Here is a 19,173-nt window from a genome sequence, read left to right as displayed (position 1 = left end):
CTTTACTAGACCGCACAGTTTAATGTGGAACATTTCTCAGGGATGCATAACTGGTACGCCTGCTCCCATGCCCGACCTACCTTCTGTAACGTGTGTAGAGAGAGCCTCTCTGGAGTCACTTCTCATGGCCTGTCTTGTGAAGGTAAAAGAAACACTTTCTTTCCCCTGTTTATAATGCTGTGCATGTAGACAGATGGCTGATGAGGAATGATTCTGAAAATGAGTAAGAAAATAGCCTGAAGGGAGACATTTATTCACTAGAGTGACTTTCTTTTGGGCAGAGGGACTACTAATGGTCTGGCTCACCTTCTTCATGCTCCAGATGCCTCTTTCTAACTCTTGTCAATAAAGCCCTTCCTTCTGCTGCAGTGACTAGTTTGGAACGTGCTGGGTGGATGGTTTGCAAGAAAAAATAGGATTTGTTTCATTTGCTCATCAAAAATGTTAACACTTTGTTCAATGCTATGACCTCTTCCCCTCCAGTTGTTGTTTGCTCTGTTGCTGATGCCTGATTCTGAAGTGCAGGCAGGACAGATGCGGATAGATTTATTGCTTTAAAAAGTGTCTCATGCAGCAAGGGGGTAGAGATGTAGATAGATGTCTTTGTGTTTTGATGGTTCAACAGATGAAATCCAGCACACAGAAGAAGGATCTATGGGTGAGGCTTCAACATGAAGTTTATCTGGATAAATGATATTTCACAAACACATATTTATAATAAGCCTGAAAAAGCTTTTATATTTTCTGCTGCAGGCTCTGTGAAAAAGTAGTAACAAGTCTTGTGTTGAAATCCATCTGAAAATAAAGCACGTGTGACCATGACCATGAAATATATATACAATGTAGAGGTTTTATATTTCCAAAATAGCTAACTGTCCAGAAAAGAATGACAATTACACCATTCAAAACTTGATTTTTTGGATGCATGTTACTCAACTGCAAATGCATTTCTGTTATTGATGCTGTTACAGTACTTGAGGTCTGAGCATAATAATGTGTATTAAGGAAATCTTACGAAGGAAACATTAACCCACTATCCTGAATTGTCCATGCTTTTAATGTCACTAATGGTGCAGTTGCCAAGGAACGAGACAAACCCATTTCGTAGAAATTAGAAGTGGCGTAGTTACTTCCAGCTACTCTGGTGTGTATTTTCCACTGTGTGTGAGTCGTTTGGATGGTTTTAAGGCAATTATGGTATTTTCAATGTCTGATATTGGCAGATAGAAGTATCATGTGCTTAACTAAAATGCAGTTGTATTGCCTCTGTGTACAAATATAGTTATATTTGCTCAGGCAAATGAAAGAGTTCTTTCCTTTCATAAGGAATTTATCTTTCCATAAGTTAGTATTATAGCTATTTAAAAAGGCTGTTTAACAAGAATTATTCTTATAAGAATACCATTGTTAATGGTCATGGTTCATAATTTTCTGGGTTATCTAGTTTGTCACATTTCTGCATAACTTATTACAAACTAGTACTATATTTATCTACATTTCTGAAGCCAGTTGATCTTTAAGCAGTTTTTCCAAATGGCTCATGAAAGTAGTTTGGATTTGCTTTCACTGATCCACAGTTTCATAGAAATGTATGACCTGGATTGGTTTATATGTAGATACTATGATTTTCTTTTATCTTTTGATAGGTTTACCTCCTTTTCCTTCTTAGCTATGACTTCTATCTATTTTTTCTTCTTTTTTCCCAATTGTTTTTTGAAACAAAAGGAAAACTTTAATTATGCATCTAATCTGAATCATTTGACAGACTGAAATACTCATACTTTGTCCATGATTTTATATACCTGTAAAAACTCATGTTAACCATCCTTAATTTCTTCATCTCAGAATTGTGTTTTGGTTTGATACTACTTCTTTCTCTGAAATTCTTATGGGACTGAGTTCATGTTTATTTGCTCCTGCCGTTTGCACTTCTAATGCATTTCACCATCTATTTTTTTGACTTGCCCTGTGTTAGCAATATACACTGTCTGAGGAGACAATGTAGGAAATGTGGAGTCTTAAGATTCCCCAGACATGTTCTGTGCTACTTTTTCTCATTGCAAGCTTTAAAAAAAAACTGTTTAAATATTCATGCCTGGCATCTGAAGCCTCCAGCACTGCTTTACACTGGGAATCCATTTATACCTATACTAAATTCAATTATTTGTGTGGTCATTGATCCGAGGCTACTCTATTATGTCTTGTATTGAGAAGCATGAGAGGCTTCTTCTCAAGAGATATTGGAGCTCTTCTTCCTCTCAGTGGTTTGGGTTACTGGCACACCAAGTCATCCTTAAAGTAGTTTAGAGACTTTGTACTCTTTGTGGTCTAATTCTTGACTGTTAACTGTAGGCAAAAATAAAAATCAGTCCCATTTCTGATATTTTGCAGCTCATGCTACTTTAAAAAAATCAGTCCTGTGGTATTTTATTCTCTCAGACCTGCTGGTTGCCAGCAGCACTACACAACTGTGTTTTTCAGCCTAACTACACAACAAGCTTCGTTTGTTTTGGAGATAAGATTGGTGCCTTATTTTTTTCAGGGCACCTTCCCTCCCAGAAGCTTTTCACAAAGTTTGATCAAATTAATTGCAGGCCACCCTGAAGACACTCCTGTAAGTTTTGTGGAAGCTGGTGTAGAGAGTGTGTTAATACCCTTGGTAGGGAAAAGGCTGTAGTGTGAACTTCCTGCTTTTTAGAAGTCAAAAAATCAATATATATATCAAACTAAAGATGTAAATTCATATCAAACCAGGCTTCATTCTTTCTGCTTCTCAAAAAACAATTGACTTTTAAAGCATTTAATCATACAGTCCTTTGAGATGCAGTGCTGTTCCTCCCACTAGTTACTTCTTTTGTGTCTTCTCAAAATATAATCTACTTCTCGAATGTAGTCTGTGTTGTGTTGCTCTAGATAGCTCTAAAGGACTGATTTCCACAACAGTCATCCACAGTTTTTAATAGGACAGAGAAATTAGTTATCAAGTAAACACAGGGATATATGGAATGTTTAGGTAAAGAAACTTAAAGAACCTAAGGTTCGTTATCTACGGAAACTCTTTAAAAACTCTCTAGCCTCAGTTACTCTGTGTTAATACCACATTTCTATCCAAGTCATTGCCAGTGGAACACTGCTTTTATGATTATTCTCAAAGATGTATTCCTTCATGCAGTGTTTTCAGTATCATGATTGAACCTTGATTGTTCAATATCAAATATACCTAATAAGCTGGAGCTTGCAGTTTAAATGGGACGCTTTCTCCTGCGATGAATTGCACAACCAGTCAGCATTGAAAGAACACTTTAAGATCATGAAGGCAAGCAATAAGAAAATACTGGGATTAACTTGACTGTAAATGCACTTCATGTACTTGGTCTTTTTTCATCATGATTGGGGTTTTTTGCCCACAAAACCCTGTTCTTCTTACCCACTGTACAGGGTACTTACTGTGTATCCACTACTTGGGTTGTCATTGTTTCCAGGGTATTTGCCACATTTTCTGCACAGGCAGAAGAGTGTAGAGTGAATGAAGTGGTCAGGAAGAGAAAGGATGTTGGTTATTAAAGAATTGAGGAATAAGAGAAAACACTGATCTGTGACCTTGTATCACACTGTGCCGCTCTATAATCCTGGAGAAATCACTTAAGTAAGATTTCTGATCAAATCAGTGGTTGTGTGTTGGTTATAATCTGGGACCTGTATGACAGAAAAGCTGTGCATAAAATAATAGTAATTTTTAAAGGCCAGGAAGAAATTAATATGATGTGTGAAAAGCAGTATTTCATTAGCTTTTGGTAAATAAGGCAAATACCTTTTGAAAATTATTATGAACCACAGTATGGCACAGCTGCATCCTTGTCAAGGACCACTCAGTGCATGCAGTGAGTGAGGGTCCTATTCTCAAAAAGTGTATAATCATATAACTGAAGACTTGGGTACGGAAACTATATTGCAAAGCTATACTGCAAAGTTAAGTTGCATAAGTAATAATTTTGTAGTACTTTGTAGTATGAGTATTCTTTTACCACTCTAATATCTAATTAACTTACAGAGTTATTTATTTGGGTGAAAATAGTAAAAACTGCCAAGACACTGCTGAATTTTATCCTTTATAACATAGGCATAAGATTCAAATTGGATTGAAGTTAGGTTGCTGTTTTCACATGGGTCACTCTGTTTTCACTGTGACTTGTCCATCATAGAATGTGATAGTATTCTTGGAAACAAAACACCAAGTTTCTTGGAATACCTGAAGAAAAATCCTTCCATTTTGACAATGTAACTATAGCTACCAGCTCAAGGATCTTTGGATCAGTTTCAAAACCTTTGGCTTTGGCCTTTGAAGCTGGAAAAGAACAGTCTCAGCCAGTTCTTCTTTGAAGAACACAGAAGAGAAAACTCATCATAAAAGTAGTTTTGGGGGAAAAAAAACTAATGACCTGCCAGCATAGTCTTACTAACTGATGGGTGGTTAGAATGAAAGGTCTTTGAGAGAGAAGTGTTCTATAGGAAAGGCAACATATATATATATTTTCAGTGCAATAGATCCTATGATAAGGTTCAGTAATGTTGACTTTTCTTCATTGTAGATAATAATAGCTCTAGATTTAATCACTGTGTCTGACAGCATATGTTGGTATCACTGTGACAAGAGTTTGCTAATGAAGTGGTTCTTTTGTTGGCTTTCTGAGAGGTCTGCTTCATATTCCAGCTAGAAACATTTACACAGGAAATGAAAATTTTAAATAATGTCCTAATAATCTAGATTTGGTTTGGCTCCATTTTTAATTTTCGCATCCTTTAACTTTCATTGGTGAAGTAATGGCAATTGGTGTCTAGCCGTATGACTGCATGTTTCCAAAAGGTTTCAGATACCAGACTGATACATGACTGGGACGCAGTGGGCTGGCAAATGCACAATATGATGCTGAGCTGTTTTGAAAATATGATCCTACCCCACTAGTTGAGGTATATGGGATATTTGCACACTTTGGGTCTATGAATGCTGCTCCTTTTTTAAATGAGCAGAGGAGTTATTGTAAAAGCAAAAAACCTGCTGCCTCCTTTTTCTTTGAGCTGAGCACATACTTTCACACATCTCCCAGAACAGTGAGGATTGCTCTCAGACTCAGATTGTTGCTTACCTAGTCTCAACTCACTTTTTAAATTGATCTGGCAATGGATCAGTGGAATGAGAAATTTATGATTCATAAGACCTTTTGTACCTTGGCTTAATGTTTTTTAATGGTGGACAAGTGATAGGCCAAAGCTTTTGACAGTTTCCTGTCAAATATTTGTTTGAGACTACCACTTCTGGTCTGCTGGCTAGTTCTCATAAACATTTAATGGCCCTTGCCAAAATAATTTCTATAATGCGATCTAAACAGAATGATGTCATGCAGTTCCATTAAAAGAAATACCCACAGTTGGGTGTGTCAATCTATTTGATCTAATATGGTATCATTAACTGGTCATATTAATTGAGTTGAACAAAATACATATGGTTACTAGATTGTCAAAATGTCTGACTATACTACACACTTGTGCTGAGTATTCCAGTTAGTAGATTTTTAATAAATAATCCATTAAGGAGTCAGGCTCTTCCTCAGTTAATGTAACCTCTTGGAAAATGTTGTGACTACCAGTATCCTGAGTAAAGATAGCACCATCTAATCCTTCAGTTCCTCACCTTCTGGGAAAACAGGCATGGCACGGTGCCCACACGGGATCCATTAAGCAAAGAAACAGAGCTCCTGAAGTAAAACACTTCTGTGAAAACGTACCCCATCACTTCTTGCAAATTTGAACCATGTATCTCAGTTGTGTCACTGGAGGAATAGAAGAGGCAAAAATACAGTTAAAGATGTATTTGTACCTTTGTGCCTTGCACTACACCTGAAAAAATGGGGACCAGTGTGGATTTGAGGACACACATGGGCTACAACTATAAGCAGTTAAATCCAGTTTAGAGAGTTAAAGCCGGAGTGATTATGAACTGAATTTTCTCTTAGTCGGGTTGTGTCATGTGTGCAACACTAAGTGACATGTATTTGGCTGTTTTATGGACTATCTATGTTTAATTTTTTTTTAAAGATATGTATCAGTGAAATACATCAAATAACATAGTATATGTGCTTATGTGTGCCTTCCAGTGTGTAAGTTTAAAGCACATAAAAGATGTGCTGTCCGAGCAACGAATAACTGCAAATGGACTACATTAGCCTCAATTGGAAAAGATATCATTGAAGATGAAGATGGTGTAAGTACTATTCATATGTGCAGTATTTTCCAAAGCTCTTTCTTCTTGATGGGAAAAAAAAAGAGAGAGGCTAAGCATAGACATATTGCCATGTGAACCAGTGAAGTTAATGGTAGGTGGCTGTGTTCCTGAGCACTTTTCAGAGATTTACATGGTATTTAGACAAAAGTTATATTTCTGTCTCACAGGACAAGTATAGTATCTGTGGGCACTAGATAGCAACCGTGTTATGAGATCTTAAAGGCCACATGCAGAAAAACTCAGAAGCTGGAGAATTGCTCCCAGAAGTTCTTACTGCTCTTAAGCAAAGGTGGTATTTTATACTGTTGCCATGCTGTTTTGGCCATCTATTTTGTGTCCTCCTTACTGATGGCTGTTCCCTGGAGGCCTCTTTGGAATTCACTGTCATGTGGAGTTTTTTTACTGGTGAAAGCAGGGATTTTAAGATTAGCAGGAGAAATGCCAAAAAGCTTTTCAGAGATTTTTTTTATGCGTTATTTTTACAAACAACTACGTATGTGCCACTGGTGTGAAACTTCTTCCTAGAAGGTTAGTATAAAGTTGCACACCTATGAGGGTACTGAGTTGCCTGTGGTATTAATAGGACAAAGAGTGTACTAGGCTTTGTAGAGCTGTGACTTACCATCCATGGTGAAGGAGTAAAGCCAGAGAGGTGTTCTGTTGTCCCGCCTATTCTGAATTCTAGTTATTTTAATTGATTTTTGTCATGTAGTCAACATAAGTCCTTATTTATATTACGGAGTCTCTGGACTTAACTGCCCCTTTATTTTGCGGTTAGTTTCTAGCATAGCACCATGAACAGTTGAATGAGATGTGTCTCCCTTCTTCAGCTGTCATATTTTCTGCCTAGCATGTGAAACGCCAGCATAGGCCACATTTATAGCTGCTGTCTTGTGAGCATCAGTGTCACTTACCCTGGTCAGCTATACCTGCGTCTTTGATAATGATGAGCTGTGGGAAATACTTGAAATAAATACACCTACTTTTGAGGGACAAAAGCCTCTAACTTTTGAGTATTTAACTTGTATGACTACTTCTTCACAGATAGCTATGCCTCACCAGTGGTTAGAGGGTAATCTGCCTGTCAGTGCCAAATGCGCAGTTTGCGACAAGACTTGTGGCAGTGTTTTACGCCTGCAAGATTGGAAGTGCCTTTGGTGTAAAGCTATGGTAGGTGCAATGAACCAAGTCCAAGTGTTTAAGATTTTGCCCGCTTTATTGCTTTATTTTTATTTTCTCATTTCATAACCTGCTTTTGGATTAACTAGGAGCAGGCAGCTTGTGCAAACTCAGGTCTTTCTAATGTTCCCAATTTCTTGTGACTGTCCTACTTTTCTCAGTTGTTTTTTAATACTACCACAGATGCAGCTTTGCTTTAATAGGTGTTGGTATCCAGTGTGTCTTCTCTGCCTTCTCCTAACTGATAACTGAAGGTTCAGATGCCTGTTCTGTATGCCTGCTAATCTTATGCTACTTTCTTGTCTCTTACTGTAGATATTGCTGTAATAGTATTTTAGTAATATAGTTAATATTTATTGACATTAAAGTAGTAATTTTTTATTACTGCATAGTCTTGAAGTTCTCTTCCTCAGGACATTCTGTAGGTTGTTGAGTGAAATTCTATAACATGCTATTGCTGTTTCCCCACACCACAGTTTTCTCTTAGTCTTTTTAAGTTGTCTATAAAGATGGGTTTCATATGCTAGGGTACAGAAGTGAAAAATTAGCAGCTAGCAGCTTTTTTATTGTTGAAGTTCTTGGCATATATTTGTCTGAGGCTTTGCATGTAGGCAGTTGGAAATGATTGGCATCTCCAGAGGCAATTTGAAATTTAGGTGAAGTGCAGCCTATCTTTCCGGTAACTGTGGAAGACAGTTCTATAATGCACAGTTTATGGGACCCACCTTTGGTGGGTTGGTCTGGCTTGGTTGGTTTGCTAGCTTTATTGAAGATAGGTCTTCCAGAAGAGCCAGGTGGACCAGGCACATACAGAGCTACTGCTTTGCATGTGTGCAGTGTGCCTGCTGCCCCCAGCGCAGACTGCTGCTGGGAACTTGGCCCTGCCTTGCTCATCGGTGGAGGTAAATGACTCCCTTGAAGGAACGATTCATGTCTACTATGAGAGTAGCTGACGGTGATGTACTCCAAACTTGTATTTTGTGGAACAAGTAACAAGCCTTTGTGGATGAACACTGTCATGACTTTTTTCCCAGTTTTCTCCTCTTCCCTCTACACCTAAATGTTACATATTAGCCCATTTTTTTACATAGTTATTATAGAATCTATACTTTCACCCTGTAATTCCACTGTAGGGAAGTAATTTTTTGTTTCTTTTGTAGGTTCACACTGCATGTAAAGATCTGTATCCTCGTAAATGTCCACTTGGTCAATGTAAGGTATCGATCATACCACCAACAGCGCTAAACAGTATAGACTCTGATGGTACGTAGTATTGCAGTGCGTTGAGTGGTAGCTCTGGACTTGCAGAGACTGCACTTAAAAGCAGGGAGTGGATTTCATAAGGAGTATCATGAAATCTTAACAGCTTTAATTTTATGGTTTGTGTCGATGGCAAGTGTAGACCAAAAAATTTATCAAATTTTAATGAATTTTACTGTATAAAGTTAGCAAAAGTGATTGTTTATGCTGTATGTATTCACTCCATTTACTTGCTATGTGGTGTCTTAGACCAGAACATCATGCTCCTATTTATTATTCATTTTAGGAAGATTGTTCCATATGTGAAATTATTTTTATTGGCATTTAAATAAATTAATCAAACCTTATTTTGAATTGCACATTATGGTAATGTGGATTTAAATTAGCATCCTTTAATGCCATTCTTTTTATTTATAGCTTTAGTTATTTTTTTTAGTAATTGAAAACAATATTGCTACTTTAACTTTGCCTGAATCAAATGTCAAAGCCTATGTCTGCAATGTCTGATTTTGAAGCGTTGCTGAGAAACCACTGCTTCCATGGACTGGTTATGTTAGGGGCAACAGTGTCCATTAGTACAACTTTTTAAGGACATTATAGAAATCCTGCAGTAATTAGTTAAGACCTGCATTGACTTTGCTAAGCTTTGAATCACAGCTGAAAGCCTGTTGTTCAATGATTCTATTATAATTAATAGTGTAACTTCAGCCTGGAGTAAAAAGTTCTCATGCAAAGTCTTACCTGGAGCAACTGAGTAGAGTAACTTAAAATCTGTGAGTACTCTTAGAACGCTCATACAGATGTGGATGATCCAAATCAACCTAAGGTTAAAGAAAAATCAGATTCAAAACCAAACACTTATGACTGAAATACATATTTAATTATGTGATAATCTGTGAAGGTGAGATTCGGGAAGTATTCTATAAGGTTAATAAACTTTTTCACTGTGGAAAATCAATAAAGCTATTGTCTTCAGGATTTTACTAAATTTAGGCACTGAAAATACCAGAAAGAAAAAAATCTTTTTTGTAGATCTTTAACAATTATATTTTCCTTGCAGGGCTGATATTCAGTTTAGAGTTTACATTATGCATGATAAAATGTACTCCTTTTGTCCTTCATCCCTTTCTTCCTCTTTCCCATGATTTCTTTTTATGTTGTTCATATTAGAAAGCTTTATTTATATCATTCTTTCTAACTATGTTCACAGGTTTCTGGAAAGCCACATGCCCGCCATCCTGTGCCAGTCCTCTTTTAGTTTTTGTTAACTCAAAGAGTGGAGACAATCAGGGAGTAAAGTTTCTTCGGCGATTCAAACAGTCGTTAAATCCAGCTCAGGTGTTCGATTTAATGAATGGAGGACCTCACTTAGGGTAATGACCTTGGAAATCTGGAGCAATCCTTTCTGCAAGGGAATTTAGTGCAAAGTATAGTGTTGTGTTGTCCCTGCATTGCTAAAATTAAAAACCAAAACCTATCAGCCCAAATGTTTAGTGACTTTTTGGCTGGCTTTGACTTCTATTAACTGGTAAGACTCAAAACCATTACAAATGTTGAGATGCTTTCCTGAATCTGAATTCCTGAATCAGGGCCTTTACCTACAGTTGCCCAGCTGCTTTTTTTACATATCATATGCGTAATTCAGATATTTCCTGTGAATTTGTTATGAATAGATATGGAATAAAACTGTTGTCTAAATGTACTCTGTATTTCTTTTAAATTCTGAACACAAATGCCAGTGGGGGAGTCCTCAGTGGGTGATGGACAGGTACAGTAAAACTTCTGTCATCTGAAAACTACAGTCAAAATATAGTTTAGGCAACATATGCAAATGGTCAAGAAAATTAGCATCTCACAGAATTTGGAGCAAGAACACAATTAAAACCATCAGGCATTCCACAAAACCTAAGGGTTGATTGTTGGGGAGATAGGGGTGAAATTTGCATAGTGGTGGCCACAACCCAAGCATCTTTGCACATTCATAAAGATTAAATTCATGCACATTTTTCTGCTACCTCACTTAATTCCACTCAGATGTAGCATTGTGACTGAATGGCCTAATAATATCAGTTACAGGAAATAGAAACACTAACTTTTGTACTCTTAAAGATGCAGAATTGTGCTTGCGTGCTAAAAGTGTAGATGAAACATGCGCAAAAATTCAGTTTAACAGTGGGCAATAAACCACGACAGTAATACAGATATAATGGAGCACAGCTGTGGAGTTTTGTACTCAATACTGTGTTATGGACAGGTTGGAGCACCTCCTGTATGAAGACAGGCTGAGAAAGTTGGGGCTGTTCAGCCTGGAGAAGGGAAGGCTGCGTGGAGACCTCATAGCAGCCTTCCAGTATCTGAAGGGGGCCTATAGGGATGCTGGGGAGGGACTCTTCATTAGGGACTGTACAGGACAAGGGGTAATGGGTTAAAACTTAAACAGGGGAAGTTTAGATGGGATGTAAGGAGGAAATTCTTTCCTGTTAGGGTGGTGAGGCATGGGAATGGGTTGCCCAGGGAAGTTGTGAATGCTCCACCCCTGGCAGTGTTCAAGGCCAGGTTTGACAAAGCCTTGGGTGACACGGTTTAGTGTGAGGTGTCCCTGCCCATGGCAGGGGGGTTGGAACTTGATGATCTTAGGGTCCTTTCCAACCCTAACTGTGCTATGATTCTATGATTCTATATTAACTCTTTAAGTTGTAATTAGAGTTACAACTGATAATCTGAATTTAATCTGAATCCCTTTTAGCTAACAGTTTGTACATGTAATTAAATTGACAGTAAAAAGTTCATCTAAATTGGAGAGACAATTTATGAGAGAGGACAGTCTGAAAAATATGTCTGTTTCCAAGTTCTCTTGTTTTATATAGTTGTACCTAAGAGCAGCAGCATGGTTCAGGATGCTCGCTTTGTTTTTTTAACCTATGATTATAGGTCAGCTTGGTTGCTTTTAAGTATTTTCCCAAACAGCTTCCAAAGAGAGATCCTTAGCAGTTTTTCTATCAGGTTGTGCTGATGTATTCTTTTTTCCTAGATGATCTAAAAGGCAGTGTTGCATTGTTTGAGCCAGTGTATATTTAAGTGTTTTCTCCCTTTTCTCAGGTTAGGAGAAATTGTTCTGGTATCAACATTTTTTTCCTTGAACATCTGCATCTTTTGTTCTGAATAGGTATCTCCCTGTCATATGGAAGTGACACTTATTTTCTTAGAAGAAATATAAATGCTTCAAATATTTGTGATCTTAATATGTTGCTTTACAGAAATAGTTGAGACATTATACATATTCTGGAAAATAACATGCGTTAAGAATAAACGTCTGTGGTTTTATTATTTTAAGAGTTTTTACTTTATGATTCTTTTGTTGGTGTTTCCTTAAGTTTATATCATTGTTTTTACTTATTGGCTGTTTCTTCACATCTCATTCCCCTTTCCTCTGTGTCTCACCTTTCCTCTTGTTCTGTCTCTCTTGTCCTCTTCTGTACTGCCCAAGTGTTGCATCCTGGAGGTGCTGCAAGTGAGAGAACAGGAGGAAGTGAAAGCAGGATATGGCTTTAAGGATCTAATATTAAATACTTGTCTTATTTGGTTTATGTTGTTGTGATCACCTTATGTGTAGCAATTGCTTCCAACAGTCCTTGCATTTAGTTAGTCACGTGTTGGCAAAGTCCACCTGTATTGTGGAGCACATCCTGTCCTTGTGTCTTTACCTTTTCTGAAAATTCCCCATTGGTGCCTTGTGCTTCTGGCTGAAGTGAGAAGCATAGAGAAGTTGCAATTTCACAGCTTAGATTTTTTAAAAAAACATTAATAAAATGAAGAATATAACATTAATAAAATCCTGAAAACAATATCAAGGGAATTTTTTTAAGTAGAACTTGGCATGTTATTTATCAGAAATGTCAGTGTAAGTGGAATATACAGCAATGGTTAGGATGCAAATAGGTTTGTTTAAGTAGATGGTTGTAACCACATACCCCAGAGCAGTGAAAGGACCACATTTTCATGTAACAGTTGCTAATGAATATGACTGCTCTCTCAGTAATGGATGTTACTGGCTCTAAGAAGCTGTATTTTCTTTGCAGTTTGCGGTTATTTCAGAAGTTTGACAACTTCAGGATTCTTGTGTGTGGTGGCGACGGAAGCGTGGGTTGGGTCTTGTCAGAGATTGATAAACTCAGCTTGCACAAACAGGCAAGTGTGCATGATTACTGTCCTTGACTATACTGATCAGCCTTAATTTTGTATGGTTACCTTTCCTTGACTTGGTTCTTTGTCATGTCTGTATATGGTCCAAAATCAGTTGTTACTGTTAAACGAAAATATTCACTGGTGTAAACTGGGCAAGTTGTGTTTGGATTGTACAATTGAATTTACAAGCCTTGGACATCAGCTATATAACTAACATTTGTTGCTTGGAGCAACAAGCATTTGTGAGAGTTTGTACTTTTTCTCTCTAGTTTTCACTAGTAGATTTGCTCCTGTGTTGTGTTTCAGTGTCAGTTAGGAGTGCTACCCCTTGGTACTGGAAATGACCTTGCTCGTGTCCTTGGTTGGGGAGGATCCTGTGATGATGATACACAACTTCCTCAGATTTTGGAAAAACTAGAACGAGCCAGCACAAAAATGTTAGACAGGTAAACTTGAATGTGCATATACCTGATTTACCATGGGATTCAAATTGTATTTATTTGGGTGTCTGATGGCCTAAATCTGTCTTAGAGACTTAGTCTTCAGTGGTTTTGGTTTTTAGGGTGCAGATCATAATCATTAGGGAAGCTGAAATAGTAGTGGGGACAGCTCTTCAATGTCATTTTTAAACTGAAGAGTCAGAGGGAGGAGTGGTGAGTGAAAGTAGGAAGCGTGTTGTCCAACGATGAACAAAAGGTGATGGTTTATTACATAACTGATGAAGCTGCAGAACTGCCTGTTACAAGAAGTTGTAAGCATTAAGAAATTGTATTGATTCAAAACCGTTTGGGGCAGTTTTATGGACTCCATGCATGTTATTAAGTGCCATTAAAAGTCACATCTTTATTTAGGAGAGAAACCACTGAGCAATCTTTCCTTGGATATGGGGAGAAGTCAGACCGTGTGCTTCCACCCTTCATATAATTTTCTGAGGCATCAGCTGTGGGCAAGATGCTACCGGCATCTTTGGCTTGATCTACTACTAATATTTCTGGGTTTTTAGTCAAAACCAAGAGATCTTTCCATTCTTTTTGTGTGGTTTCCATCCATTCAGCAAAAGATCAGTCCCCATTTACGAAAAGTCAGAGAGGATGATGGTCATGTTGTTCCAATGAATGTTTAACACTGTTTATGAGAAGAGTATTTCTTACCCTATTCCTTTCTTTTCTGAGTATTTCTGCGCTTGCTCTAATTGCAAACACGTGAATGTCATTAAAGGCGATTTCATTTTAGGGTTTTTAATATGAAATAGAGAAATAAGTCCTTTTTTGCAGTTTGTTTGATGGTTTTACAGCAAAGTATGTAGAGAATTGCTTGTTACTGAACCGTAGAAATAATTGTTGGCCTGGGCATTCTGAAAGACTAATAAATTAAATCATGTTTGCCTTTGTGTGTACTGAAAAAAAAGCTCACTTTCGGTTTTTGCTCAAATTTCAGTAGACTTGCTCCCAAGGCCATCTTCAGTGATAACTTGTTCTTTTCAGCAGGCTTTGATGGATGTTGCCATTAGCAGTTTCATACTATCTATGCTGTAAAGTACTGTCCTTTACCAGGGGAAAATATATATATGTGTCAATGGAGATAGTGCACTATTTGCTTTGTTCTCATGTCTGCCTCCCCTAGTTGAGATGAAAAACTAATGTAACCTCATAGCTTTTTCTTTAGAAACACGTCTATTTTCCTTTGACTTCAGTAGTTAATTTCCACAAATTCTTTTATATTATGAATGTTTTATCACAAAATTTGTTGCTTGCATTAAATATCCACTGATTTGCTCACAAATAAGGCTCATCATCAAATCACTAACAAATAATGTGAGCAACTGTTACCATTAATCTCAATTATTGTATCCATATACAAGTAGCTTACAATTAAAAATTAAGATGCCTTTTTTTTTTTTTTTTAACAGATATTCTGTGGTATGACAATGACTTTTCTTTTTGTTATGTTGGAGAAAAGATAAAACTAACAATCTGGAAACTTAAAAGCCATTGTTTCTTTCAGGTGGAGTATAATGTCATATGAACTGAAATTACCAGCAAAGCCTTCTATACTTCCAGTGACTGCAGAAGAGTCAGAGGAGTGCCAGGTGGACTTTTACTTTTGTCTTCTTGTTTTGAATATTAAAAAACCTGGTACATAAAATACAGTATGCAGATAAAATCTGCATTGCCAGCTGCATGTCCTTGTAATAGATCTGAAATGGAAATCCTGCTGGGTTTGGAGATGTTTAAGCTTACTCTTTTGTGTTAAACTCTGGAAATGTGGGGAAATTGAAGTCATTTTTCTCTGTTTTCAGATATCAGCTTATGAGGACTCAGTTGCTGCTCATCTTGCAAAAATTCTCAATTCTGATCAGGACTCCGTTGTTATATCATCTGCCAAGTGAGTTGATCTGTTTTATGTACCATGTGTGGAATAAATCCCCTGTGTAACATCATCACTATAATAACCTTCTGTCTAAGCCTGATTTTCTTATGTCTGGCACAGCTGGCTTGCCTTAATCTACCTTGATTTATACCTTTTAGAGTGGATGTTCTTTTTCTGCAAAATTTTCATATGGCACAATTGTAATGTATAGTTTTATACTAAACACATCAACATTTAAAAAATAACGTAATGCAAAGTGATTTTAAATCACTCCACATCGCATGCAGCTTATATATGAAACTTACTGTTACTAATGCAAATATTTGATCGCTTCACATTACATTTCTTGTGTTATGCTTTATGCATAGCTTTATCTATATCTTTAAGAGGACAAACAACTTCAATGTGAAGTAGAACTTCAGGCTAGATAGCTTTGTCATAGCTATGTCAATTTAATCACTAGTGATCTCAGACAAAAGGGTTCTTTTCTCCAAATTGAAGCACTTAAAAATGAAAATAATTATTTTGCACATTATGGATATCATCTGAGATCAGAAGTATTCTGTGTACACCTTCACTGTGCAGAAAAAGAAATAATCTTATATTTTGCAATATGCTAAAGAACAGTGGTAGAATCTTAAAAAATACATCTGAATGTCATTACATCACTTCTTTTTTCCTAAAAGCAAGTTAATAAAATTTTGTTTCTAAAGTATACGTAGTACGTGTTGAAAATGAAACTTCAGGATACTATTATAACTCCAAATTCTAAATTAGGTCTGTATCTGGTTAATCTTATTTAATTTCTGTCAAAGAAATTTCAACAAAATGAACAGCACTAAGCAGTTATCCACGCCATGTTGGTAAGTTTGCTGTCTATCTGCAGTGTAGGTAATAATAACCAAGTCTTTCTCTGATTTACACAATGAAAACTCATTGCAGCCGCTGTAGTTTGCATAGATATGCCTTGGTGTCAGCTGTGGCTCAAAAGCACAAGCAGTGCAGTGGGATGTTTGTAAGAAGAGCTCCATTGAAGGCAGTAGGTTTTCTCCATGGTTTCTAGGCTTTAACTTTGTAATGGGAGTTTGCAAGACTGTGTTTGAAGTTATCAAAGTGAATGCAAGTTTGCGAATTCCTCTGGTATGGAAGGTGTGCAAGCAAGGGAATGGACAGAATTAGTCACGTTGCTTTCATTTCTTAGAAATAAGAGACTGAGATACAATGTATGCAAAGCCTTAAATAAAAGGTAGGAAGAGTTTTTGTGTTAAAGCTTATCACTTGAATTTTGCAAGCCATGGGAACAAGTATCATCAGCTTAGCAAGTATGATCACAGAGTCCAGTTTCCAACAAAAATAATGTACATATATATAAATATATATATAGTGTGCATATAAATAAGTTGCCAAAAGAATGTAATATTCAAAACATACCTATTTTATTTCATTTGATTTCTCTCCTCTCCTTTTTTTATCTGAAGAATATTATGTGAAACCGTAAAGGACTTTGTTGCCAAAATAGGGAAGACTTATGAAAAACCAGTGGAAAATGCAGAGGAAGCTGATGCCATGGCCATTAAAGTAAGACTGTGACTGTATTCTGGTTTAAAGTTGTGGGGTTTTGATGTTTATAGCTCTTAGTTGTTTAATTTTCAAATTGCTCCAGGATGCCCAGCTTGGCTTTCATTTCAACCAATGACTTGAAAATCCTCTTTTCTTCTTGCATAGAACAGTTATTTCTAAGCCAGCTTTAAACTCTGAGATCTCTATAAATGCTGTTTATACTTTTTCCTTCATAAAGGATAAAGTTCATGGCAACGTACATAGAGACAAAAGGAAATATTTTGCATTAGGATAAAACAATGGGATAATTAAGAGAGAGTATGCTGGGAGAATGTAGGGAAGAGAGGCAACAGTGTTAAAAATAATGGTTTAAGCTGCAAATTGTAGAGATTGTGTTGTGAAAGCATTGGAAATAAAACCTCAAAACAACAAAAGGATTTGGTATGAGGCACAAAATTTACATGAGCTGAAAAGGATGAGAAGAAAACAAAATCACTACCAATCTGAGAGTCAGGAAATGTACTCGCTAAATGGCAATTTGTGGTTCACATTTCTATTCAGTGCACATTTTAGAAACTGAGCTTTTCTTTTTTACTGTTCCAAGGCCAGACAGTGTTGGTTTCCTTTCCCTTAAACATGAAAAATCACCTCTTCTCCTGTGTACCTGGAAAGAGCAACTGCTTAGTGATGGGTGTTTGAGGTGTTTGGTGTTTGGTTCTGGCTTGAGCCACTTTGCTCTGTGTCAACTTACTTGCTTAAATGTACAGCTGTGTTGCAAAAACAACCTCACAAGTCTCAGTCTAACAGCTGGGCATGTACTCACAGATTATCTCTCCAAATTGGGGTACTGGGCACCCATAATTTCTTATAATGCATAGTGTAGGCAGATCTGTGATAGTTCTCTGTGCTGCAGGCCCCTGGGAGAGGAGTAAGATCTAATCTGTACCCTAGTTATGTGTCAGGCTGAGTTTAGCATGGTGTGTTATTTTAATCTGAGTGTAGGGGTTTTTGGTTGTAATTGCTCTAATCTGGTTGGGTGCCACAGGGTATGTCTGGAAAATAAACAAGCATACCAGTCATAATCTGATATTTCGATGTGTTGAACCTAAATTTGGATTTTACATAAACAATTACATAGACACTTAAAACACCTACAGCTTAAAGTATAATCTCTTCTTTATCTCCTGAAAATGTTCACATGTTCACTGTTTTTTTTTTCTGTGTGTGTTCTTTTGCACTTTGTCTTAGTGCTCTGAGTTAAATGAGAAGCTAGACCTGTTGCTCCAGGCTCTTCATACAGAAGCCCAGGCCGCTCCCCTTCTCCCAGGCATCACTCCCCCCATTGTGGAAGAAGAAGCAGAGGAATTTTCAAGTGAAGAATCCTTGTCTGAAAGTAAAGAGCAATTAGCAGAGTGTGTCTCAAAGTCTTCCACTCAGAAACTCTTCAAACCAAGGGAACAGTTAATGCTCCGAGCAAACAGCTTGAAGAAGGCTGTGAGGCAGATCATTGAACAAGCAGAAAAAGGTGCACATCAATGACATCTAATCCTTACTGATAGAATAATGTTGTTTATATTTTATTTTTTTTTTAAATAGCATAAGTTTTCATTATTAAAGTTTGATTTCTACATTGTTCCATAGCTGAAATTATGTGCTTATTTCAAGCTGCAAGGAAAAGAAATGCAGCTTGTTTGGATGTTGATGACTGCATATATGAATACATATGTATGCACATGTGTGCACATATAAAAGTGTGCTTCTTTTGTAACTATAATCCTCCACAAAATAAAAATTTCTGGCAGCAAATCCTTATCAATGGGCAAAGGATTGCTAAACTCTTTTTCATTGAATTGGTAATACAAATCTTTTCTTAGTCTTTTTAATCTTGAAGCTACAGAAAAAAGAAGCTGATTTTCTGAGTATGCAGTTTTTCTTTTAAAATCTTGAAACTTTCTGTCTGTTTTTTTAATAAGCAGTTGTGGATGAGCAGAATGCTCATAGTGAAGAACAAGTGAACCAGTCACTGGTAGAATATAGCAAAGAATTGGATGAATCCAAAGAAGAGGAAAAGGAGGAAGATACAAAGGAACTTGAGTCCCTATCAGGTGAGTAGATGCAGATTAAAATAATTTAAAATTACGCAGTGTTTTTATCATAGAATCATAGAATAGTTAGGGTTGGAAAGGACGTTAAGATCATCTAGTTCCAACCCCCCTGCCCATGGGCAGGGATACCCCACACTAAAACATGTCACCCAAGGCCTCGTTCAACCTGGCCTTGAACACCTCCAGGGATGGAGCATTCACAACCTCCCTGGCAACCCATTCCAGTGCCTCACC

The 19,173-nt window shown here is 37.1% G+C and overlaps 1 protein-coding gene across 2 annotated transcripts in view; it reads left to right on the top strand.

The window, feature by feature from the left end:
- DGKH (diacylglycerol kinase eta) overlaps positions 1 to 19,173 on the top strand; it is a 544,322-nt gene that overhangs the window by 113,740 nt on the left and 411,409 nt on the right. The window contains exons 6-17 of one of the 2 annotated variants that reach the window (XM_062636834.1): positions 10 to 142; positions 6,153 to 6,259; positions 7,325 to 7,450; positions 8,620 to 8,722; positions 9,930 to 10,092; positions 12,799 to 12,907; positions 13,211 to 13,350; positions 14,909 to 14,993; positions 15,204 to 15,289; positions 16,753 to 16,852; positions 18,083 to 18,359; positions 18,811 to 18,939. In XM_062636834.1, coding sequence (XP_062492818.1) covers positions 10 to 142; positions 6,153 to 6,259; positions 7,325 to 7,450; positions 8,620 to 8,722; positions 9,930 to 10,092; positions 12,799 to 12,907; positions 13,211 to 13,350; positions 14,909 to 14,993; positions 15,204 to 15,289; positions 16,753 to 16,852; positions 18,083 to 18,359; positions 18,811 to 18,939 — 1,558 coding nt within the window. Of the gene's footprint in view, positions 1 to 9; positions 143 to 6,152; positions 6,260 to 7,324; positions 7,451 to 8,619; positions 8,723 to 9,929; positions 10,093 to 12,798; positions 12,908 to 13,210; positions 13,351 to 14,908; positions 14,994 to 15,203; positions 15,290 to 16,752; positions 16,853 to 18,082; positions 18,360 to 18,810; positions 18,940 to 19,173 lie in introns of those variants that run through there. The other variant, XM_062636835.1, reaches the window with a different exon arrangement.

Source organism: Pezoporus occidentalis, unplaced genomic scaffold (genome assembly GCF_034315485.1).
Source record: "Pezoporus occidentalis ecotype Australia unplaced genomic scaffold, CSIRO_AGI_Poc_V1 ctg5, whole genome shotgun sequence".
Taxonomy (NCBI): domain Eukaryota; kingdom Metazoa; phylum Chordata; class Aves; order Psittaciformes; family Psittacidae; genus Pezoporus; species Pezoporus occidentalis.
The sequence above is the reverse complement of the archived record's forward strand: the minus strand, read 5'-3'. Positions and strand labels throughout refer to the sequence as shown.